The following is a 24,677-nucleotide window of genomic DNA, read 5'->3' on the forward strand; positions in this document are numbered from 1 at the left end:
ACCTCCCTTATTCAACATAGTACTGGAAGTCCTAGCCACAGAAATCAGACAAGAAGAAGTAAGAGACATCCAAACTGTAAAAGAAGAAGTAAACCTCCTTTATTTTTTAGGTGACATGATAATATACATAGAGAACTAATAGAACTGATAAATGAGATTAGCAAAGTAGCAGGATACAAAATTAATATGCAGAAATCAGCTGCATTATTATATGTCAATAACAAACTAACAGAAAGAGAATTCAATAAAACAATTCAATTCACAATTGCCTCAAAAAGAATAAACTACCTAGGAATAAACCTAACCAAGAATGTAAAAGACTTGTGCATAGAAAATTATAAGACACTGAAGGAAGAAATTGAAGGAGATAGATTCCACAAATAGGTAAATTCCATACCATATTCATGGGTAGGTAGAATTAACATCATTAAAATGTCCATACTGCCCTGGCTGGTGTAGCTCAGTGGATTGAGCGCAGGCCTGTGAAACAAAGGATCGCAGTTCGATTCCCAGTCAGGGCACATGCCTGGGGTTGCAGGCCAGTTCCCAGAAGGGGACACACAAGAAGCAACCATACATTGATATTCCTCTCCCTCTCTCCTTTTCTTCCCCTCTAAAGATAAATAAATAAAATCTTTTAAAAAAAAGAACAGTAAAAAAAAATGTCCATACTACCCAAAACAATCTATAAATTCAGTGCAGTTCTTATCAGATTTCAATGACACATTTCACAGAACTAGAACAAGTATTTTAAAAATTTATACAGAACAGCAAAAAGACCCCATGTAGCCACAGCAATCCTGAGAAATAAGAACAAAGTTGGAGGAATCATGCTACCTATTATCAAGCTGTACTATAAGGCCATAGTAGCCACAATAATCAAAATAGCCTTGTACTGGCATAAAAACAGACACATGGGTCAATGGAACAGAATTGACAGCTCATGAATAAACCCACACCTTTATAGTCAATTAATATTCAACAGAGGTAGGAAGCACATACAATGGGCTAAAGATAGTTTATTCAATCAATAGTGTTGAGAAATTTGGACAGATACATGAAGAAAATGAAACTAAACCAACTTCTTACACCACACACAATAATAAATTCAAAATGAATCAAAGACTTAAATGTTAAACCTGAAACCATAAAAATCCTTGAAGAAAACATAAGCAGCAAAATCTTGGACATTGCTCATAGCAATTTTGTATTGGATGTACCTCCTCTGGCAAGGGAAACAAAAGAAAAAATAAACAAATGGGACTATATCAAACTAAAAGCTTTCCACAGCAAAGGAAATCATCAACAAAATAAAAAGAATTCACAGAAAGGGAGGACGTATTCACTAATACATCTGTTAAGGGGTTAATATCCAAAATTTGGAAAGTACTTACAAAACTCAACACCAAAAAACCAAATAACTCAATTAAAAAATGGGCAAAAGACCTGAATAGACACTTCAAAGAGAGCATACGGATGGACAATAAACATATGAAAAGATGCTCATTGTCACTAATCATCAGAGAAATGCAAATCAACAGTGCAGTGAGATACCATCTCACACCTGTCAGAATGGCTATAATCAATAAATGAACAAACAACAAATGCTGGTGAGGATGTGGAGAAAAGGAAACTCTTTGCATGTTGGTGGGAATACAGACTGGTGCAGCCACTTTGAAAAGAAGTGTGGAGACACCTCAAAAAATTAAAAATGAATCTGCTTTTTGACCCAGTGATTCCTCTTGGGGGAATATGTTTGAATTCATGTTCCAAAACACTAATTCAAAAGAATGTAAGCACCCCTATATTCACTGAAGTATTATTTATAATCAACAAGATATGGAAGCAGCCTAACTGTCCATCAGTAGATGAGTGGATAAACAACTATGGGACATTTACACAATGGAATACTATTTAGCCATAAAAAGAAGAAAATCTTACCCTTTGAAACAGTATGGATGGACCTGGAGAACATTATGCTAAGTGAAATAAGCCAGTTGGAGAAACTCAAATACCATATGACTTCATCATATGTGAAATCTAGTGAACAAACTGAACTAACATGAAAAATGGAGACAGACTTATAGATTGAGAGCAGGGTAATAGTTAGTAGAGAAGTTAGGGGGTGGAGAGATTGAGCAAAAGAAAAAGGACCCATGGACATGGACAATAGTGTGGTAGTGTGGTGATTGCTGTGGGAGGTACCTATTAAGGCCCTAAAAGGTTGCTTCCAGAACTTGGCTATTGTAAATTGTGCTATTATGAACACTGGGATACATAGGTTATTTTAGATTGGTGTTTCAGGGTTCTTAGTATATAATCTTAGCAGTAGATTTGCTGGGTCAAAAGGCAGTTCCATTTTTAGTTTTCTAAGGAAATTCCATACTGTTTTTCACAGTGGCTGCAACAGTCTGCATTGCCACCAACAGTGAACTAGGGCTCCCTTTTCTCCATATCCTCTCCAACACTTATTCATTGATTTGTTTATGATGGTCATTCTCACCAGTGTGAAGTGGTATATCATTGTGGTTTTAATTTGCATGTCTCTGATGGCAAGTGATACTGAGCATCTTTTCATATGTCTCTGGACCCTCTGTATGTCCTCCTTGGAGACGTGTCTGTTCAAGTCCTTTGCCCATTTTTTAATTGGTTTTTTTTGTGTTCCTGGAGTGGAGTCATGTGAGTTCTTTATGTATTTTGGAAATCAAATCCTTGTCTGAGATATTGGCAAATATGTTTTCCCATATAGTTAGTTCTCTTTTCATTTTAATGCTGTTTTGGTACATTTATACAATGGGATTCTGAACAACAGAGAAAAAGGAGCTCCTACCCTTTGAGACAACATGGATGGAACTAAAGAGCATTATGTTAAGTGAATTAAGCCATGCAGTAAGGGACAAATACCATATGATCTCACCTTTAACTGGAACATAATCAACAAAAGAAAAAAGCAAACAAAATATAACCAGAGACATTGATATTAAGAACCATCTAACAATAGCCATGTGGGAGGGGGAGGAGACAATGAAGGGAAGGGTTTTCAGGAACTACTATAAAGGACACATGGACAAAACCAAGGGGGAGTGTGGAAGCAAGGGAGGGAGGTGGGATTGGCTGGGGTAGGGAGGAGTGGTGGGGAGAAAATGCAGACAACTGTAATTGAACAACAATAAAGTAATTTTTAAAGGTAATGTCAAATAATACAATAAAGATTAAATTTAAAAATAAAAGTAATCAGTGAGTATTTTAGTATCTTGGATTATTAAATTATTAAATCTTGGATTTACACATATTGATGTATTTCAGTTCATTGCATTATTATTCTTATTGATACCTTAACTCTCTCATATTTGGTTATTTATATTATCTTTTATGATTTAAAAGTTTAGCATTTTTATGTAATCAAATCTTTTGTGGTTACTAGGGTGAATAGTACATATATTGTGCTATACATCTAAGCATCTAAATTATGAGAGAAATAATATCTTATTATTGAAATAGATGAGATGGAGCTATGTCTACTGTCAAAGATTTCCAAGACACCTTTCAAGTAAAAAATGCCAGGTGCAGGATCATACATATGGTCTAATGACATTTAGATAAGCTTTCTAAAACTATGTTTTTAACTAAAGTTAATTATGTGCTTTTAATTTCATGGCAATGGTTCTGGGAAGATTCACATTAAAATCTTAACACTGTTTACTTCTAGGGATGGGAGAGGAATTAGGAAGTACAGAGGAGCTGTAATTTCTCCGTGTTCTGGATGGAATCATTGTTGAGGATTCACCAGCATGCATTCCTGTTTTATTATCAGGGTTTTTTGTTTGTTTAAAATTAGTTTTACTATTTTTGAACTCAGGTTTAAATTAATATTCTTCCTTTGATGAAATCTTATATCTGTCAATTTCATTCACAAATTGTTTCTGCATTTTGGGACTATGTTGCGACCATTCCAAGCCTGACAGGTTCATTGTACACATGCAGTTGGAAAAATATCCAAGGAGCCTTTGGTATGTCTGACATGCCTTTGTTCATGGGTAGGTGAGCCAAGCATGCTGCAAGCTGTGTGTCTATCTGCATGTCTCTGTATGGCACATGTCATGGTCCTTGCTCCCCAATGTGGCACCACCCATCATGGTGCCTGCCCTCTCGCATATGTCTCATCATCATAGCTCCCAGCAGGGAATCCCTACTTGTTTAAGTACTAAAGGGGAATAAAGCAGGCAAGATGCCAGAAGTTACATAACATAATAGAATTCTGCGCATGTGAGCCCACTTCATGTTATGGGAACAGTTTATCAGACCCTGTCTCAAGGCTACGAGAACACTACTTATCAGGCCCCTCCAAGACTATGGGAACACTGCTTCCCCTAGTTACCCACACACCTAGGTGAGGAGGCCAGACTGCCTCCATTTACCCTACATGGCCAAAAGAAATTCACAAACTGGTTTGAATATCTAAACATGTTAAGTGCATATTAATATTTATAAAAATATGTGCATTCTCAGGGGAAGTAAAATAATCTATTGGAAAGAATGAATGACTTTGTCTCTCTCTCTCTCTCTCTCTGTTGTTGTGTGTTAGCAGTTTATAGAATCCTAGTATCAACTAACTGTGTAAAAATGGGCAAGTCACTTTAGCTCCCTTTGCCTAAAAATTAAGTAGATTAGATCATGTTAAAGTAAAAGTAAACATCAACACTGGAATATTATCACATTATTCTTATTTTATTGTTTTTTCAATTCACACAATTTATTGTACAATAAGGCACATTACATTCTAAAAACTGCAAATATGACACATGATTTTTGATGTCTAGACTAGACATTATGGTCTCAAAAGTCTTATTAAAGTTCTTAACAGAAAAAGAGCTATTAGCAAATTTATGCATCTAAGCTCAATTTAAACTCAATTTAGTGAGGTTTATTGAATTTTTGTGCCCAACGTTGTTTGTTCAGTAAAGCCCAGTTATCTGTAGAGGCTGTCTTCCTGAGTATGCCAGGAAAAAAAGAAATAAAGAACAACAGTGCCAATAAGCCCAATTGCTTGGAATCTAGAAGGAGAGAGTTGGAAGGAAGCCAGAGGTGAAGTGTTACCTCTTTGTTTTGCTGCCTCCACCCGGAAGATGCCAATAATCGTTTCTGGGGGTTCAACTTTGTCATTCTATGTTGATTTATTTCCTTAAGTGCAGGTGTATTCTATTAGCTTCCTAGGGCTGCCGTAACAAAGTATCACAGCTTGGTAGCTTAGAACAACAAAAATTTATTTTATCATAGCTCTGGAGGCTAGAGATCACAAGTCAAGGTTTTGAGAGAGTCATCTTCTTCTCTCTCAAGGCTCTAGGAAGAATCCTTCCTTTCCTCTTTCTAGCTTCTGGTGGTTTCCATCAGTTCTTGGTATATAGAAGCATTACTCCAATCTCGTCTGTCTTCACATGGCCTTCTCCACTATGTGCTTATGTCTTTCTTCTTCTCCTCATAAGGATGCCTAATTCAGCATAAACTCATCTTAACTAATTCCATCTGTAAGAATCTAGTTCCAAATAAGGTACATTCATAGATACCTAGGGTTTGGGCTTAACCATGCCTTTTTTGGAAGAACATAATTCAACCTACATACATCAACAATATTTCTTTCCAAGAGTGGAAAATAGTACCACATTTTTTTGAGAGAAGCAAGGGGTACTTTAAGTTGTTCATAACCCTTCTCACCAAAATCTAGTGCTAAATTGCCTGTAGCAGTATACTTAAGACATGTTTAAAGAGACTTGGGAATATATCACATTACTATATTTTAAAATGCATGTGTCTACACTGAGCTCTCAAATTTCTGACAGAGCTTTTTGGATTGATAGGCTTGCATAAAGAAAGAGTATTTGATTCAAGTCTTGGTCACCTGGGTGAAGGGTCGTCTGTCACTTCAGAGAATGAGATAAGCCTCTTTAAGCCTTGGTATTTTTCACATGAAAAATGGGAGTAATAATGGTCTTTCCTGGCTTACAGAGTTGTGAGCAGGAAGAAATGAGGTAATACAATCTGTGTGATCTATGAAACCCTATAAAAATATAAAACATTATTATTTTTATAATTGGCCTTGAAGATTGCTCATCAAATTGGAGCTTTCAGATATGATATAAATGGAACTATTTTTTTTACATATGGTACAGTGCTTTTTATGCTATTATTACTATAGTATTAAGTATTTTTGTTACCAATACAATACACTATTATCATTGCTTTATATAATCCTATGTCTTTTAAAAAGCTGAGAGAAGAAATGAGAGCAGAAATATATTTAAGGTTTTGTTTTAAAAAGTATTAACCTTCTTATTCACCAATACAGCCTCATTTTTTGTCTCTTTTCTGTTATTTTGTCAAATATATTTTATATGCTATAGGTGCAAAAGTTTTGCAGATTAGTTTTTGGGGTTGCTTTTTAAATTAGTTAAGAAAAACAAATATGTAATCATACTGTTTTAGCATCACCTACATAATTACCTTTAATGAAGAGAGAGTCTGTGTGTGAATCACTATCTGCTGTCTCTTCTTTTCAAACTGAAGAACTTTATTTAATGTTTCTTACAGAGCAGGCCTGCTTACAACAAATTCTATTATTTTTTGCTTATCTAGGATTATCTTTATTTTGCCTTCACTTTTTAAAGATAACTTTGCTAGCTGTCGGATTCTTCACAGACGGTTTTTATCTTTTAACACTTCAAATATATTGTCCCTGCTTTCTAGCCGCGTCTGTTGTTTATGATAAGAAGTCAGGTAGTAATCTTATTGTTGTTTATTTGTTTGTGATGAGTCATTTTGTTGCTGGAGGAAATAGGATTATTCCACAGTATATTGCATAAAATGCCTTTTAGAAACATACATAGGGGGGTTTGAGTTATAGTGGCAGGATTTAACAGAACAAAAACAGGGGGAGGACTTAGGTGATTTCTCATCCATGACCAAGTGGCTTGTCCCATCTATCTCACTGTGGAAGAAGTCTGGTCTCTGGGATGTCAGGCCCCACCAAGCCCAGGAGGAGGCCTGGGACCTCGAGCTGCTGTGCCATAAGCCTGGCACCCTAGGCTCCAGTAGTCCATCAGTTTCTATTTCCATGGGGCAGTGATCTGCACTGCTCTTCAGCCCATGGAGCTGCTGAAAAGAGAGCTTTATTAAGCTTTTGATTATATTTCCTTGGGTTTGTGATGGGGTAAGCTTCCTTTCAAACTATCCAATCTCTTTCCTGGATTTTCCTGGAGCTATGCTGGTGCCTCCCTCTAACTAACCCTTTTTCTGGGATCCTTCAGTGTTTCATGCCATTACCCTATCTATCCAGTCTTTTCCCCAGATTTCTCAGGCTAGATTCCTCCCCTTAATGGTCACCATTTTTGCTCCTACTGCACATGCCTCATAGTAAAAGGACCTCCCCCTGCACCCTCTTGGCCTCTACTGTGCATGCCTCAGCACAGGAATTCCCCCCTCAGTGTTTATACCTCCCACTATTAATCTGGGGGACCAGGTGGTTGTTCCCTGGGGACAGTGAAAACATACCAATTTCCCCCTCAGTGTTTATGCCTCCCACTATTAATCTGGAGGACCAGGTGGTTGTTCCCTGGGAACAGTGGAAAGTTGGTCTTTCCTGCCCACTTGGGGATTAGCATCTGTTTGTCAGAGGATGTGGTTATTCTCTGGAGTGTCTGTGAAGCTGATCCTTCTAATCTGGCTCAGTTAGATGTCTGGCTCCCTTATTTTTCATTAATATCTAGCTACCCACTATAACAATTTTTCTCTTGCAATCTTAAAATTTTCTTTTTATCTTTAGCTTTTAATATTTAACTATACATCGTGTTTGAGTTGATCTTATTTGAAGTTGAATGCGTTGTTCATCAAATTTGGGAAGTTCATAGCCATATGTCTTCAGATTTTTTTTCTGTCCCTGAGCAGAAAAGTATTAACATACTGGGTCAGACACTGCTGCTCTTAGAATCTTTCCAGTACTGCTGACAATTTGACCCTTGGCTGTTGACTGGGAAGTTGATTCTCAAAGTATTTTTAATTAACAGTTGATAACAGTGGTTCATTGTGTTTAGAATGTTTGTACAACTGTGCACTTTCTGCTGAATACTTGCTTTCCTTCTAGATGTCTGGAGTTCTGGCATGTGCTAGCAAGAAGATGCCTTTGGGACCAGTGCCTAACAAAAATCTTGAGTATTGAATTTCTAAGTTTCTTGGGCAGAAACATCATACACATGTTGACACATTTTCGTTGTAGGGAAGTAGTGGGCTCTGTACGATTATTCATGAGACAGGGAAAGCCAAGGGAATCCTGCACATGGACTTCTCTGGTTTCAGCCTATGTCATTTTCCCTTGCTGATTCTGTTGAATGTGGGCTGGCTGCTTTTGTGCTTGTTACCTCTAGGATCATGGAGCTACCAACTCCCCTTAAACATTTGCCCACTAAAATCTCTAATTTTTTTTTAATTTTTTTATTGCTTATTCCATTACAGTTGTTCTATTCCCCCCCTTCATTCCCCTCCACCCTGCATCCCTCCATCCCCACCATTCCCCCCCCTTTAGTTTATGTCCATGTGTCTCAAGTTCTTTAGATTCTATATTTCCCATGCTATTCTTGCCCCCCCATCTATTTTCTATCTACTGTCTATGCTACTTATTTTCTGTACCTTCTCCCCCCTTCTCCCCCTCCCACTCCCCTGTTGCTAACCCTCCTTGAGATCTTCATTTCTATGTTTCCACTCCTGAGCTAGCTGTCCTTTTAGTTTGCTTTTGTTTTAGGTGTGGTTCTTAATAACTGTGAGTTTGTTGTCCTTTCACTGTTCATGTTTCTTTAACTTCTTTTTCTTAGATAAGTCCCTTTAACATTTCATATAATAAGGGCTTGGTGATGATGAACTCCTTGAATTTGATCTTATCTGAGAAGCACTTTATCTGTCCTTCCATTCTAAATGAAAACTTTGCTGGATAGAGCGATCTTGGTTGTAGGTCTTTGGATTTCATGACCTGGAATACCTCTTTCCAGCCCCTTCTTGCCTGTAAGGTCTCTTTTGAGAAATCTGCTGACAGTCTGATGGGGACTCCTTTGTAGGTGACTGTCCCCTTAGCTCTTGCTGCTTCTAGGATTCTCTCCTTCATTTTAATCTTGGCTAATGTAAACATTATGTGCCTTGGTGTGTTCCTTCTTGGGTCCAACTTCTTTGGGACTGTCTGAGCTTCCTGGATTTCCTGGAAGTCTATTTCCTTTGCCAGATTGGGGAAATTCTCCTTTATTATTTGTTCAAATAAGTTTTCCACTGGTGGCTGTGCCTTTCCCCCTTCTGGTACCCCTATAATTCTGATGTTGGAGCATTTAAAGATGTCCTGGAGGTTCCTAAGCCTCTCCTCATTTTTTTGAATTCTTGCTTCTTGACTCTTTTCTGTTTGGCCATTATTTGCTTTCTTCTGGTCCACTCCATTGATTTGACTCCCAGTTTCCTTTCCATTACTATTGGTTTCCTGTGCAATTCCATTCATTTCAATTAGTTTCGCCTTCATATGTTTGTCTAATTTGTGGCTATAATCAACCAGTTCTGTGAGGATCCTGATCACCAGTGTTTTAAACTGTGCATCTGAGAGTTTTGCTATTTCTTCATCACTTAGATTTATAGGCTCTGGGGCTTTGAGATCTTCTTGAGCCATTTTTGGTCTGTTCGCGCCCTTTAAGTGTGAGGAGCAGAGCCTTGGACTACCAGGTCGCTGGGTTGTGACGTAAAATCTCTAATTTTTTTACTATGCCCTTATGCATGAACTCTTCCATGATCCAGTCAAAATAAAGCTGGTCTCCTGTGGACCTCTTGGTCCTGACACCCCCAGGAAGAACCATGGCACCAATGCAACTAAAGTAGAGGCAGGGACAGCAGCCTGCTTCCCTCAGAGTTCCACCAGAGGTCTACAAAGAAGCATGGGGTAGGGGTAGGGTGGCAACCTAGGTCTTCTCAGCTTGATCCTCTCAGTGCAGAACCTTTGCCTTATCAACAATCTAGAGCTTCCACTCTACAAGTGAGGACTGGGGTGGTGGGCGGGAGTAAGCAGAATTTTGGGTTGTACATTCATTTTAAATGAATTCTTTCTTTTCTTTTTGGATATTTTTCTGTCTCTCTTAGTTTTCAACTATTTCTTACATAAAACACTGAGATTTCCTCCACTGGATATCTGAGCATCCTACTGAAAACCACATATTAGGATGACAATTCAGAATATCTGTTTAATGTGACACTGAGATTATAAAGGATTTAATCTCAGAGCCAACAGCTCTGGCCCACTCCTGACCATGATGTCTGTATTCTCCATAGCCCTGTACCTAGGTCTACCGCCTTTTTGAGTTTCAGCAGAGGTCAACCACAATTGTTTCTTTTATATTTTTTTCCTAAGGAAGAGAAGATTTTTCTCACCTTTTAAAGCAGTGAATGTATTCTTGGCCCCCATTTTACCTAAAGTAAGTCTAGTTTCCTTTACTTTCCAGACTAATGGTGCTTTCTGTTTCTTGGACCTAGAGCCTAGCAGGCTCACTCTGCCCATTCATTGACATTTTCATTTCCTTTCTGTTTTTTGGATACACTTACCTTGTTTTTTGGCTCATTCATATCTTTATAGATTTTTCTCATCTGTCTTGCTTTTATTTGGAACTGAGGGAGTAATCAAAATAAGAACTAATTCCCCAGCTTGGCCAAGACTTCCAGAATCTGAACTCAGACACTTTAGTCTTCAGTTTCTTGGTAACATCCATAGCTTTCTGGATGTCTCTCTTTAGAGAGTAATGGATGAAATGGACGCAGTGGTGAGGAGTGAAAAAAATATAAACTAGAGTTTGGATAGGATAATGATGAAGCCCATGGTGGGGTTCAAGATGAGGTAAGAAAATGCTCCATAAGCTAAATTCTATGTAGGTTAACCAAATCAGGAAATTAAAACTAAATAAGATATTTAAATGCGGTGTCTAAGCAGGTAACAGTGGTAGCACTGCAGAGTATCTGAGTAGCACTTTGCTCTGACAAATGTCTTGTTATCCAGAAGCACTCATGATCTACCTGGAAGTACTACCTAAATGGAAAATGATTCAAGAGCCAATATTTGTTAAAGAAAAAGTAACATAGGGGGTGTAGAAATGAAGTTGGAATCTGTGTTGGCTCCAGGAGAACTTGTCCTCTCAAATTTCCCTGTATTCAGGTTTAATATTTTCAGGTCCATAAATTATCCCTGATGGTAGGATTCTGTTTCTAAGCATTGCTGAAAATGGTTTAAAATTTATGTCATTTCTGGTTCTTTGTTCACCTTCATTGGGATCTCGTGTATGACTATATCCTTGTGGAACAGAAGCTCAGGTCTTAGACTTTAAAAGATAAGATTTTTTCACACAATTACTTGACGCTTCATCATATTCCCAATGTATAATTCAATGATGGCTATTTCTAGAACTTGGAAACCATAATAAAAATAAACAGCTATTAATGGAATCTACTCACCAACTTTAAGTTTACCAGAAAATAATAAATAATGTTTTTGAGCTAATTATAGTTAGGTAAAATATTTTTCTATTTGCAGCTCTTGATTCCAAATTACTAAAGATTTTAATCAGGATTAAGAGTTTGCTTTGGCTTTTACTTGAACTTTGAAAGAATTCTCCTCAGTGCCAGGTTTCTAGAAATTTGTAAAAACCATGTTTGAGTAGGATTATCTCTTAGTTAAAACCTGAATATTTAATGGACTGCCAATCTGTATTATTACCATTCTCTCAGATGGCTTTCAAAACTCTATAAGTTATAGAATAAAGCATCTGAGGCTTGTATATTCAGTTGTATATTCATTTCACTTCTAAACCTCAAGATCCTCAAACAAATGTGGCCAGTTCCCGGGGGATCATGTTTGTGACATGCTTGAGTCATCCCAGTAGACACTGAAACTGTGTCCAGCAGTCTGTGCCAGATATGACCCCCCCAAAAAAATAGAGTAGCAATATCAAAGAAGTGCTGATTCCATGCTATTTAGAAAGAACAAATGGAAATGAAATGTGTTCAAAGTTTTCTCACAGATATCATGAAATCAAAGCAAGAGACATGAAGTTGGTTTGGCTTATCAGATCACTTATCAATGCCTGAAAGCACTAGCTGAGTTAACATATTTGCCACAGACATATTTTTTAAATCTTTTAAATTGGTAACATTTATTTAATATATTCATTACCTATTACATAAAAAATTAATTCTAAACATATATTTAGTGATGCTAAGTATGTATGCAACTGTCCTATAAGCAACTACATGTTTGTCTTTTAAACAAGCATGCATAAATTTAAATCATTTACTTCTGAAAATTGTAAGATGACTGATAATAAATTACAATAAATTTGAAAACTAGATGAAATAGATGGACTTTTTTCCAGGAAATGAAAAAGTCCATATTGACTCAAAAAAAAAAAAAAGAAAGAAAGAAACCATGAAAAGAACATAAACCCAAGAAAATAAAGGAAACACAGTCAACAAGCCAATCCTAAATGGTTCCAGTAATCTTACAGGCAAATTCTACAAATATTCAGGGAAAAAAATTTTCTCTTATACACTCCTCCATAATGGCCAATAGACAAATGAAAAAATTCTCAGTGTCACTAATCATCAAAGAGGTGCAAATTAAGACCACAACCAAAGACCACCTCATGCCTACCAGAATGGCAATCATCAATAAATCAAAAACCAAGTGCTGATGAGGATGTAGAGAAAAGGGAACCATAGTGCACTGTTGGTGGGAATGCAGACTGGTACAGGCACTGTGGAAGACAGTATGGGGTTTCCTAAAAAAATTTAAAATGGAACTGCCTTTTGATCAAGCAATTGCACTTCTGGGAATATATCTTAAGAATCCTGAAATATCAATTTGAAAGAATATATGCATTCCTATGTTCATAGCAACATTATTTATGGTAACCAAGTTCTGGAAACAGCCCAAGTGCCTATCAGTAGATTAGGGAATAAAAAAGCTGTAGTACTTTTACACAGTGGAATGCTACTCAACCTTTAAAACAAAACAAGGAAATTTTACATTTTGCAACAGCATGGATGGACCTAGAGATTATTATGCTTAATGAAATAAGTCAGTCAGAGAAAGACAAATACCATATGATCTTATCTATAGGTGGAATCTAATGAACAAATTAGAAACAGAGGCATGGACACATGATACAGACTGATGGCTGTGAGAGGGGTGAGAGGAGGGAGGACTGGATGAAAGAATTAGCTAAGGAACATATATGTGACTTATGGTTAAGAAGGAGGCATAAGTAAATACACCTTACCTCCGTGCACAACTATAGTAAAAAATACAACTAAAACTACAAAACAAATATCACCCAGAATTCCCAGAATATTGAGCTGTGTAGATGTCCAACAACCAAGGATTTAAAGAAGCCACATTCATCCAGATGGGTAGGAAGGGCAGAGACATGGAGAAGCATAGAGAACCACGGAGAAAGCAGAGAGATAGAGAGGTGCAGAGAGGCATGGAGATGCAGAGTGTTGTGAAGAGACACGGAGACAGAAACAGGCTGGTCTCACATCTATGTGTGCTGGATAAAAACAGGCAGTCTCAAATCTACATGTGGTAGATAAAAAATAGGAGGGATATCTTGGGAGTGAATGATCCCAGCCCCAATTCAGACCAACCAGCCCAGAGTCCAGTGCCAGGAAAATAAGTCCCCATAACTTCTGGCTGTAAAAACCAATGGGGGTTGGGGTGGCAGAAGAATCTGTGGGATTTTCAAGGGACTCTTCTTAAAGGGCCCACAACGGACTTAGGACTCATACAGACCCAAACCGTCTGGGATTCAGCACCAGAGCAACACCAGTGGCACATGGAGAGAGAGTGAAGTACAAATTCCAGGAAACAGATTTCTCCCAGGCAAAACTCCAGAGGCCAGTGGTATTGTCCCCTCTGTGAGCACTCCCCAACACAAAGCAACAGAGCAATGACACAGGTTGCCCTGCCCTGGTGATTACCTAAGGCTGTGCCCCATACAACTCAATAGGTTTGCTTTTCTAGAATAGGACACATTATTAAGGGAGCTAAAGCAGCTCTGTCTAATACACAGAAACAAGCACAGGGAGGCTGCCAAAACGAGGAGACAAAGAAATATGGCCCAAAAGAAAGAATAGAACAAAACTCCAGAAAAAGAACTAAATGAAATAGAGATAAGCAACAGTTCAGAACACTGGTTATCATCAGAATGCTCCAGGAACTCATTGAGTACTTCAATGGCATAAAAAAGACCCAGGCAGAAATGAAGCCCGCATTAAGTGAAATAAAGAAAAATCTGCTGGGAACCAACAGTGGAGGGTATAAAGCTGGAAACCAAATCAATGGTTTGAAACACAAGGAAGAAAAAAAGCACTCAGTCAGAACAGCAGGAAGAAAAAAAATTCAAAAAACAAGGATAGGCTTAAGAACCTCTGGCATATTTTTAAATGGGCCAACATCCAAATCATAGGGATGCCAGAAAGAGAAGAGGGAGAGCAAGAAATTGAAAACTTATTTGAAAAAATAATGAAAGAAAAGTTCCTCAGTTTGGTGAAGGAAATAGACATACAAGTCGAGGAAGCATAGAATCCCAAACAAGTTGGACCCAAAGAGGACCACACCAAGATACATCATAATTAAAATACTAAAGGGTAAAGATAAAGAGAGAGTCTTAAAAACAGCAAGAGAATACAGGGGAGTTCCCATAAGATTGACAGCTGATTTCTCAAAAGAAACCTTGCAGAGAAGAAGGGAATGGAAAGAAGTATTCAAAGTCATGAAAAGCAAGGACCTACATCCAAGATTATTCTATCCAGCAAAGCTATCATTTAGAATTAAAGGGCAGATAAAGTGTTTTCAAGACAAAAACTAAAGGAGCTCATCATCACCAAGCACTTATTATATGAAATGCTGAAGTGAATTATATAAGGAAAAGAAGATCAAAATGATGAATATTAAAATGGCAATAAATTCATAACTATCAGTAATTGAATCCAAATAACAAACTAAGCAAACAAATAGAGCAGAAACAGAATCACAGATATTTTGGAGGCTTATCAGTTGGGAGGGGTAAGGGAAAAATGGGGGGAAAGATGCAGGGCTGGTAGAGACAAAATAGACAGGGGGATGTTAAGAACAGTATAGGTAATGGAAAAGCCAAAGAACTTACAGGCATGACCCATGAACATGAATTAACAAGGAAGGGGGCTTGCTGGAGGCAATGGAGGTACTGGGTGGAGGAGAGCAGAGGGGGAAAATTGGGACAACTGTAATAGCATAATCAATAAAATATATTTAAAAGGGAAAAAGAATGTATATGCATAACCCATAGACACTGACAACAGTGTGGTGAGGAGGATGGGGAAGGGTAGAGGTGGGCTAGAGAGAAAATGGGGACATCTGTAATAGTATCGATGATAAAAAAAGATAGGTAGATAAATAGGAAAATTCCTTTTTATAATATATCATCAAGTCAATTTCATTAATATAATAAAAGAATAACCTTCTCTTAGACCCAACAAGAAGTTAGTATGAATCTTAAATTCCCCATCATTTAAATTGCAGCCTTCCTTGACTTTCCTTTGGTTTCTGGAGACTTCATTTTCTTCAGTGTTCCCACGTTACCTTGGTTGTTTATAGTGTTCAATGGATCTTTTCCCAACCTGCACATTTGAGATAGTGAATGGTTTTCTTGTTTAGATACTCTTTGCTCTCAACAATGCAGCAGGTTAATAGGGTAATTTCTTTTGTTTTCCAGTAAATGGTGCCATCACACAGTTATTTTTTCTCTCTGACCTGTGCCTTCAGTGGAGCGGCATTGCTTTGGCTGGAAAAAAATGCCACTGGGGCAACAGGTGTCTCCTCTGTGGCTGACTTGCTTCTGTTAGGTGGTATCACCACTGCGTTGGGGCATTGTGGTGGGTGATGGAGAACTGGTTTTGCAACCATCCCAAACTACCTCCTTGTTACTAATGGCTGCTGGCTCTGCTGTGTTGTTGGAGGTATCTTCACTACTTCTACCCAGCTCTGCCAAGGCATAGGGCAAAAAAGGCAAATTCATGATTTTGCAGCTCTGACCTCCCTGCCAGCAATGGCTGTGGGAACCCTTGTGCTATTAAGGCATCCAGATGTCTTCACAGGGCAAAGTTGTGACACGAGGGGAAAGGAAGATAATGCTTTTTCATTGAGAGACATTTTTCTGTCCCAGGCTATAGTGTGAGGGCTGGAGCCACTGTACCACATTCACTGGAGCTGCAGGGGACACCAGGCTGTGTCTGTTGCCATTGTTCCTGTCCTTTCCCTGTGTCTTGCCTCTCCAACTTCTTCCAACAGGCCCACCTTCAGGTGCACTGTTGCCTGGCTCTTTCAGGTTGTTTGTGTGTTCAGCAGATCCTTTGTTGAGTTACAGTTGTTTGAATCATTGTAAGTTTAAGGGGAGGAACAAAGCAGTCTTCTCACACCACCATGATGTTGACATCAATTCAGTATTCATGTTTAATAATACTCTGAGCTTCCTCTCAGGGTCTCCTACTACACCACAGCTTAGCAGGGTATGAATACTCATGACCATTCCTGCCACTAAACACTCCAGCATTTAGTAACTGAATGAAAACCACACTGTTAATTTAGAATTTTTGAAAATAAGAGTTAATGGTGTATTAGTAAATGTTATAGAAATAGCATATCTTTCTGTACGCTTGTTTATTCAAAGCTTTAAATTATTTAAGATGTCAAAATTGTTGAATTATGTACAAGAATTCTGAGAAACCACACAGGAAATTTGAATGATACACCAAAGAGAAATTAAATACATTATGAGACCAAGTTGAAACTCTACAAAGATGAACTGATACAGAGCATTGAGAAAAGAAATGAGGAATTATAAATTTGAAAAATGTTTACAAACTATGATTAATCCAACAGAAATGCCAAAAGAACATAATCATAAAGCATTATTCAATGTGAAAAAACAAACTATAGAAACATGTTACAAGTGTATAGTGCAATAAATTTTAATATAGTCTAAGCTACATACACTTCATTTAATAAGACTTTCATGGTTTCTTATATATAATCTTTTCAGCAGCCATCAAAAAGGTGTAAGTCCAATAATAGGTGCATGAAGAAGCAAATCGTGATACATCTATACAGTGAAATACAGCTCAGTAATAAGAAGGAATGCATGTTAATACATGCAAGAGTTGTAAAATAATTATGCTGAGTGAAGGAAAACAGACCAAAAATGGAGTATACCATACATTGCCATGTATAATGAGCATCCACATTTTTGTGCACATTATGTATGGGATTATTTTTTAAAGATTTTATTTATTTATCTTTAGAGGGGAAGGGAATGAGAGAAATATCAATGTATGATTGCCTTTTGTGCATCCCCTGCTGGGAACTGGCCTGCAACCCAGGCATGTGCGCTGACTGGGAATCGAACCATGATCCTTTGGTTCGCAGGCCCACACTCAATCCACTGAGCTACACCAGCCAGGCCTGCATGGGATTATTATATTCATTATTATACCATGATATGTGATCATTACACCTATCTATAATGCACATCTTTATTTTTCCCTCAAAAATTTGGGCAAAAAGTGCACATTATACATGGCAAAAATACAATATATTTTATGATTCCATTTTGTAGAAGATCCTAAAAATTGGAAATTAATATATAGTGGGAGAAACCAAGTTGGTGATTGTCTGTGGCAGGCAGGAGCCAGGAGAGAGGAGCAAGAGAAAGAGATTCTCAAGGATCATGTGGAACCTTTTGAGGTTGATAATGTGGTCTTGACTGTAGTGGGGATTTCACAGGTATATGCATGTTAAAATTTATTAAAGTATGCCCTTTAAACACATGCAGGTTATTGTTCATCTGTTGGAACTCCACAAAGCTGTTTTCAAAACGTGCAAGAACAAACTTTGATGGAATTTTCCATTGAATTTTTGAGGCAATATCTAGTCATGAGTAACATGAAGTTTTTTAAGAGTTTGTTTACTGTCATGATTCTTCTAGGTATTACAAAGAAATAGGTATGTACAAGCAAATAAAATATGTCAACTAATAAGACAGGCTGGCACAATTTATTTTATATTATTAAAATTAGAAAAAAGATTGCTTAACTTGGTGAAGTTATCTTCCAAAAACTTTCAACACATATCACACATATGGGTAAAGTTTACAATTTTAGCATTAAAATCATGAAGAACATAAAAGTGCCTAGTGGTATTGCTAATTCTCTCTCTCTCTCTCATACACATATCCAATATAAAGAAAGGATTTTTATGCCTTAGAAAGCTCGGAAAGGTACAAAAAGTAAAGAGACAAGTGTGATTATTTATAGACAATATGATCATCTAACTAGAAAACCCAAGAGAACCAATAGAAAGATTACTAGAACTAGAAAGAGAATTCAATAGAGAGGCCAGACACAGTATTCTTAGCCTTCCTATATTCTGAAATACCTATTTAGAAACATGGATGTGGATATTTACAACAGCAGCAAAAACTGGTCTGTAAAAAATATTTAGGAATAAATCTATCAAAATTATGCAAGATCTGTTTGAGTAAACTCTTAAATTATACATAAGATTTAAATGAAAGGATATTCCATATCTACCTGGGAAGAACCAATGTTGCAAAGATGTTGAAATAGTAGTCCCTTGAAACCTCATGGCATTACCATGTCACAATCCTTTTTCTTTTGAGAAGCAATTGAGATTATTTAAATGAGGCAAGTTGCATAATTTCTCCTAGAAAATAATAATTACCTGGAGATCTTTTGCTCAAAGTATCTTTGGAGATTGTGCCTTCCTCTCAGTGTCCTGCATAAAGTGAAACCATGTCAGTCTATGTCCCCACTGTAATGTGGAAGGTATTGTGAGAATGCGATACCCAGAGGATCCCAAAATTTCTCCCCTGGGGCATAAAGGGGGGGTCTGTCTTCCAACACTGCCTATAAAACGTGGCTGTGAATTGGGCAAAGGTCTCTGCCTTCACCTTTGATCAAGTGAGCTGCACCAGCTTGAGTCCTAGACTGCTTGGAGGCTGTGCTCTTTGTACAGATGTTGTGAGCATTGTTTTGGCTGTGGATGAAGGAACAGTAAAACACTTTGACAGGTTCCTCTTGCTGTTCTGGAACTTATATCTCAATATAATTTAAATGGTTAATTCAGAGGAGTCACCCCTGATTGGCAGGTACTAAAACAGATGACATTTCTCATAACTAAAGATACAAATTCAATGCGTCTTAATCAAAATCCCCACATAGTATTTTTGGACCTTGACAAGCTCATTCTAAAATTAAACTGGAAGAAAAAATAGACAAGGACAGCCAAAGCCACTTTTTTAAATCCATAAAGTACACTAAACTCTATCTACCCAACATGAAAATATATAATAAAATGATAATGACTAAAGTCCAATAGCATATCAGATAGGTAGCAATAGGAAGAGATAAATCTAATGTTGGACAAGAAAAAGAAACCCAGATTTCAATTACACAGTCTTATTTGAGGTTATTTAATGTAGCTTTAATATATTTTTGCTTTTACTCCCTAGACAATTCAATGATAATATCAAAAGTAATAATGGACTCAGCAATTTCTTGTTTCTTATACTACTTTTATGCTTCTCTCTTTCAATCATTCTTGAAGTCCTCAGAACAAAGAAAGGGAGTGAATGGCTTAGATCTTGTTTCCAATGGCTTAAGTTCCACTGCAGTAGGCCAGTGTGTCTGTCCTGGCAGATGGTAGGACAGGCCCGAGTAGGCAGATTCTAAGTGCTTTGCACTGAGTTGGGTAACTTCTTCAAGATTTCACAGCTAGTTAAGATTTGAATATGTCAGTGAGGCCTCATATCCGGACAACATCCCAGGAATCCTGTTCTCTCCTTTCTTCTTCTTTTTTTTAAAAATTATAGTTGACATAAAACATTGTATTAGTTTCAGGTATACAACATAGTAATTTGACATTTATATAGCATACAACGTGATCACCGTGTTAAGTCTAGTAACCACCTGTCGCCACCATATAGTTACTACAACATTATTGACTATATTCCATATGCTGTAATTCACATCCCTCTGACTTATTTATAACTAAGTGTTGACACCCCCTACCATCCTTCCTCTTCTGATGTTTCCTCATACTGCTGTGTTAGTGTGCCTGACATTTTTGGTGGGGCTCCTTCCTATATCCATGCTCTGGCCTTGTGGAAAAGCCATAACTCAGCTGCTTCCCATCAATTCAACCCAAAGGGAATTCTAGAGCCGGGGAAGGGCCCTATTGTAGCTTTTACTGCATGTCTTCAATGTATGTGATATCAGTATATGTCTCCTTTACTGAACTGTGAATGCCTTGGGGTGGGGACCCTCCATTTATCATTTTATTCCTAAAATTTATCACAGTGCTCAGCAGATGCTGGACATTAATTAAATCTTTGATAAGTTAATTCTAAGCACCAATTTTACCAGAGTTAGTGGAAATGACCTGGATATAGTCACATTATATCTTCTCAATGATCCAAACAACTGGATTGCCAAGCTTATATGGTGGTCACTCTGCTTTCCCACCTGATGCCCTTTTCCTTTCATTGTTGCAGCTGATGGGGTCAGAACGGATTGAGATGCGGAAGCGGCAGATGTCTGCAGCCCTGGAGACATCAGATTCCCTCCCAGGCCAACATGGAATGGGGAACCGAGGATCCAATGCTTGTTGCTTCTGCTGGTGCTGCTGTTGTAGCTGCTCTTGGTGAGGTTTGGGGCTTTGTAATTAATGTGTTCCTAGTTGAGAAATGATACCTCTAAACTGTGACAGCTTATGATTAATTCATTTTTAAAAGATTGTATGTATTTATTAGAGAGGGGAAGGGAGGGAGAAAAAGAGGCATAGAAATATCAATTTGCCTCTAATGCTGCAGCCCTATGGGGGACCTGGCCTGCAACCCAGGCACATGCCTTAGACTGGGAATCAAACCAGTGACCCTTTGGCTCATAAGCTAGCACTCAGTTCACTGGGCCACACCAGCCAGGGCAATTCACTAGTGTTTTTAAAACAATTACCATATGCTTGACATGATTTGGGTTCTGTAAAGGATAACAAAACAAAAACAAAGAGACTACATTCTAGGGACTTATATTCAAATGCCTGAAATCAGGTAACATATGTTTAAGAAACTATACATTTATGATTAGATAGTAATATTTGGGCAATTTATGATTAAATATTAATATTTGGCCAGAAACAATGTCTAGATGATTAGAAAGTAGTGAGCTCAAGGAACTCTAGTTGGTGAAAAGGCTTTTGTAGAGGAGTTAGAATTTAAAATGTAACTTAAAGGTTAGGGCTATGAAGTACAAAGAGCCTGAATTTTACTCTCTGCTGCTTCTGCCTTACTATTTTTTATTTTCAATAAAGAAAAATGTCAAAATATATGCTTAACAAGAAGAGAAAAATCTAAAAATATAGGCTAACTTACTGATAGAAGAAACACATTCACTGCTTAAAAACAGAGATATGCAATTTGAATATAAAATATCCTTGACCATTTGAGTCACACAGTTAAAAGTCTAGGGCAATGTTAATGATTTTTTCCTAGAAATCACAAGAACATTATATTGCATTTCTGAAATATTAGATACGAAAAGTGCTTAGTGCCAGCTAAATGTGTACATAACTTCAGGCAACTCAATTATTGTAAACTTATGTAGGCTTGACTACAAATTGAACCAAGACCTCACTAACCAGTGGAGAAAAAGAAAAACTTATATAGGGACTGGTCAAGAAAAGTGACAGAATTGGGTGGTAGGATGGAAGTTGAAAATGAAATGTTCACTGCCCTGGCTGGTATGGCTCAGTGAATTGAGCGCTAGACTGTGAATCAAAGGATCATGAATTTGATTCCCAGTCAGAACAATATGCCTGGGTTGTGGGCCAGGTCCCCACTAGGGGCCACATGAGAGGCAGCCACACGTTGATGTTTCTCTCTCTCTCTTTCTCCTCTTCCCCTTGCTTTAAAAATAAATAAATAAAATCCTTAAAAAAAGAAAATGAAATGTCCAGAAAAATTTGGTCTGCTCCACTTGACTTGGGCTAGTGTTAATTTCTAAGAACTTCCAATCAGGTGGATGAGATGCAGCAAAAGTTGCCCCAAGGACTGATGGAATCATGGTGCTAGGTGGTGTGTCCATTCGGGTCAGAGTCCAGACAGCAAGGGGGAATATGGAGGAGACAGAGCTGACAAGAGCTAAGAAGCCTAACATTCAAGGCAAGACTTCAGCCCCAAGTAAAAATCTAGAGGACCTGCAGGAAACTGGAAGAGAGGCACATGTTTGCTTACCCTATACATGTGGGTGTTCGGGACCCACCCTAGGAAGAGAAAATACCCATAAGTTGTGAAAAAAACTATGTTTAGACCCCCTTTCCACTCTTTTACTCTGCTTGTCAATCTCAGTGAGATGATTATAGATAATTATCTAAGAGATACACAAAAATGTTCCAGTGTAGGTGAGACTCCCAGAGACCACTCACCCTGTTCTTTCTCCCTTCTCAGCTGCCTTGCATAAAGCATAAGAAGCTGAGATGTTTGCCTAAACAATGATTGTTGGGACTGATGGTGTAAGGGTAGCAGGTGGTGATCCCTGCTACCCTTGGGGGATCCCTGCAGGTCTTGATCCCAGAACAGGCTTCTCCTACTTGCACCAACTAGGGTGAATAAAATATAAATCTATACCTAGATATCATCATCATAGCCAAAAATTATGTAGCACATGTCATGTGTATATATAAAAGAAAATAGAGTTATGTCTTCAAAGTCCTGGAGAAAAGTAACCGAAAACATGTAAACTGTAAGTCAAGAGTATGGGTAAAATTAGACATTTTCAGACATGCAAAGGCCAACAGAGTTAACTACCTTTAGATTCTCTCTAAAAGAACTAAGGCAGGGTGTACTTTGGGTTGGGGGAGGAGTAAACCCACAGATTAGTCATGGGAAACAAGTAACAAGGATAGACACAAGAGGAATCAAATATAGCTATATATAAAATATTTAATTTTGTGTTAAATAGTGTAAATCCAAAGTTGTAAACAAATAATATCATGTTAATGATATAAAAATCAATAACTGAAGACTTTCTTAGGAATAAATTATAAGAACATTTTCTTTCAAAATTAATGGCACTCGTGATTAGTCAGAAAAACAATAGTTCACACATCAATGGAAAACAATAAAGGAAATGTAGAAAATTTTGTCAGCATGTGATAAAAGTGGTTTAGCAAAAGAGGTAAGGAGCTATTCTATAAAAAGTAAGATACTTGGTATTAGGGTGACCCCCTTCATTCCAGTTGCCTGGCACAGTCTTGGTTTTAGCATTAAAAAGTTCTGTCCCTGGAAACCTGCAAGTCCCAGGCAAATCAGGAAGCTTGTTCATCCTACCTGGTATCCAAATCCATAAAAATAGGTTTATGTTTCAATACTATATCATATAATCTAACTCACCTCCATTCTCCACACCTCCCACCCCCCCAAAACAAGATAAATTCCAGATATTTAAAGGCTGTGAACAGCCAAAAAGAAAATACAGACTATTTTTATGATCTTTGTTTCAGAAGAATTACAGCAACATCTATAAAAGTAAAAGAATAATACATTTGGCTATAGTGAAATATAAAAATATATATATAATGAGCAATATAAGACATATTCCACACAAAGACTTGTATATTCATAGCAGCATGATTCATAATAGTCAAAAAGTGAAAACAACCCAAATGTCCATCAACTGATAAATGTATAAACAAAATGTGGTATTCCCATACAATGGAAAGTTATTTAGCCATAAAAGCTACAAGATATTAAAACTGCTAAAATATAAATGAACCTTGAAAACATTACATTAAGCAAAAGAAGCCAGACAAAAAAGACCACCTATTTTATTATTTTATTTATATGAAATGTCCAGAATAGGTAAACTCATAGATACAGAGAGGAGATTGCTGGTTACCTAGGGATGGAGCTATGGAAGTGAGTGCTAAAATGTACCATTTCTTTTTGCAGTGATGCAATGTTCAAAACTCATGGTAGCAGTTACACAACTGTATAAATATACTAAAAACACTGACTTGTGCGATTTAAATTGTGAGTCATGTGGTGTGTGGATTATATCTTAATAAAGCTGTTTTTTAAATGTGTTTAACAAAAGATATCAGAAATAAAAATGAGCAGATAACACATACCAACAGAAGATATTTTTAATGCACTTAACAAAAAAATGCACATGAAGAAGTTCAGGAGATAAGTAGGAAAATAATGACTAAAAGAAAAATTAACCAATGAAATGAAACAAAATAAAATCTCCTTGTGCTTCTACTAATAAGGATAGGAAATATGAAAGTTAAATATATGCCCTTCTAAATATAACTGTATCCTAGTATACCTGCTAGAGGAGAGAAACAACCAAAAAAGGAACCACCAAAAGGTAGAACCCAAATACAACAAAAGAGCCCACACAAACAGGAGAAGGGGCAAACCTAGAGCGTCCACACAAGGAGATCAAAAGGATCACACCACTGAACCTCACAGAATTCCTACCATAGAAGTTCACCCTGCAAAGACAAC

At 37.4% G+C, this 24,677-nt stretch overlaps 2 protein-coding genes across 5 annotated transcripts in view; one reads left to right on the forward strand and one right to left on the reverse strand.

Moving 5' to 3' along the window:
* Positions 1-24,677, forward strand: part of RGS20 (regulator of G protein signaling 20) — a 126,809-nt gene that overhangs the window by 73,240 nt on the left and 28,892 nt on the right. For all 4 annotated transcript variants that reach the window (XM_053661019.1, XM_053661020.1, XM_037137833.2 and 1 more), the window contains one exon: positions 20,664-20,812. In XM_053661019.1, the coding sequence (XP_053516994.1) occupies positions 20,664-20,812 (149 nt within the window). The remainder of the gene's footprint in view (positions 1-20,663; positions 20,813-24,677) is intronic.
* LOC128626735 (disco-interacting protein 2 homolog C-like) overlaps positions 1-24,677 on the reverse strand; it is a 114,029-nt gene that overhangs the window by 19,596 nt on the left and 69,756 nt on the right. The gene's annotated exons all lie outside the window — the stretch shown is intronic.

The sequence above is a fragment of the Artibeus jamaicensis genome, unplaced genomic scaffold, assembly GCF_021234435.1.
Source record: "Artibeus jamaicensis isolate MK-2021 breed Jamaican fruit bat unplaced genomic scaffold, CSHL_Jam_final scaffold_916, whole genome shotgun sequence".
In the NCBI taxonomy this organism is placed as follows: Eukaryota; Metazoa; Chordata; class Mammalia; order Chiroptera; family Phyllostomidae; genus Artibeus; species Artibeus jamaicensis.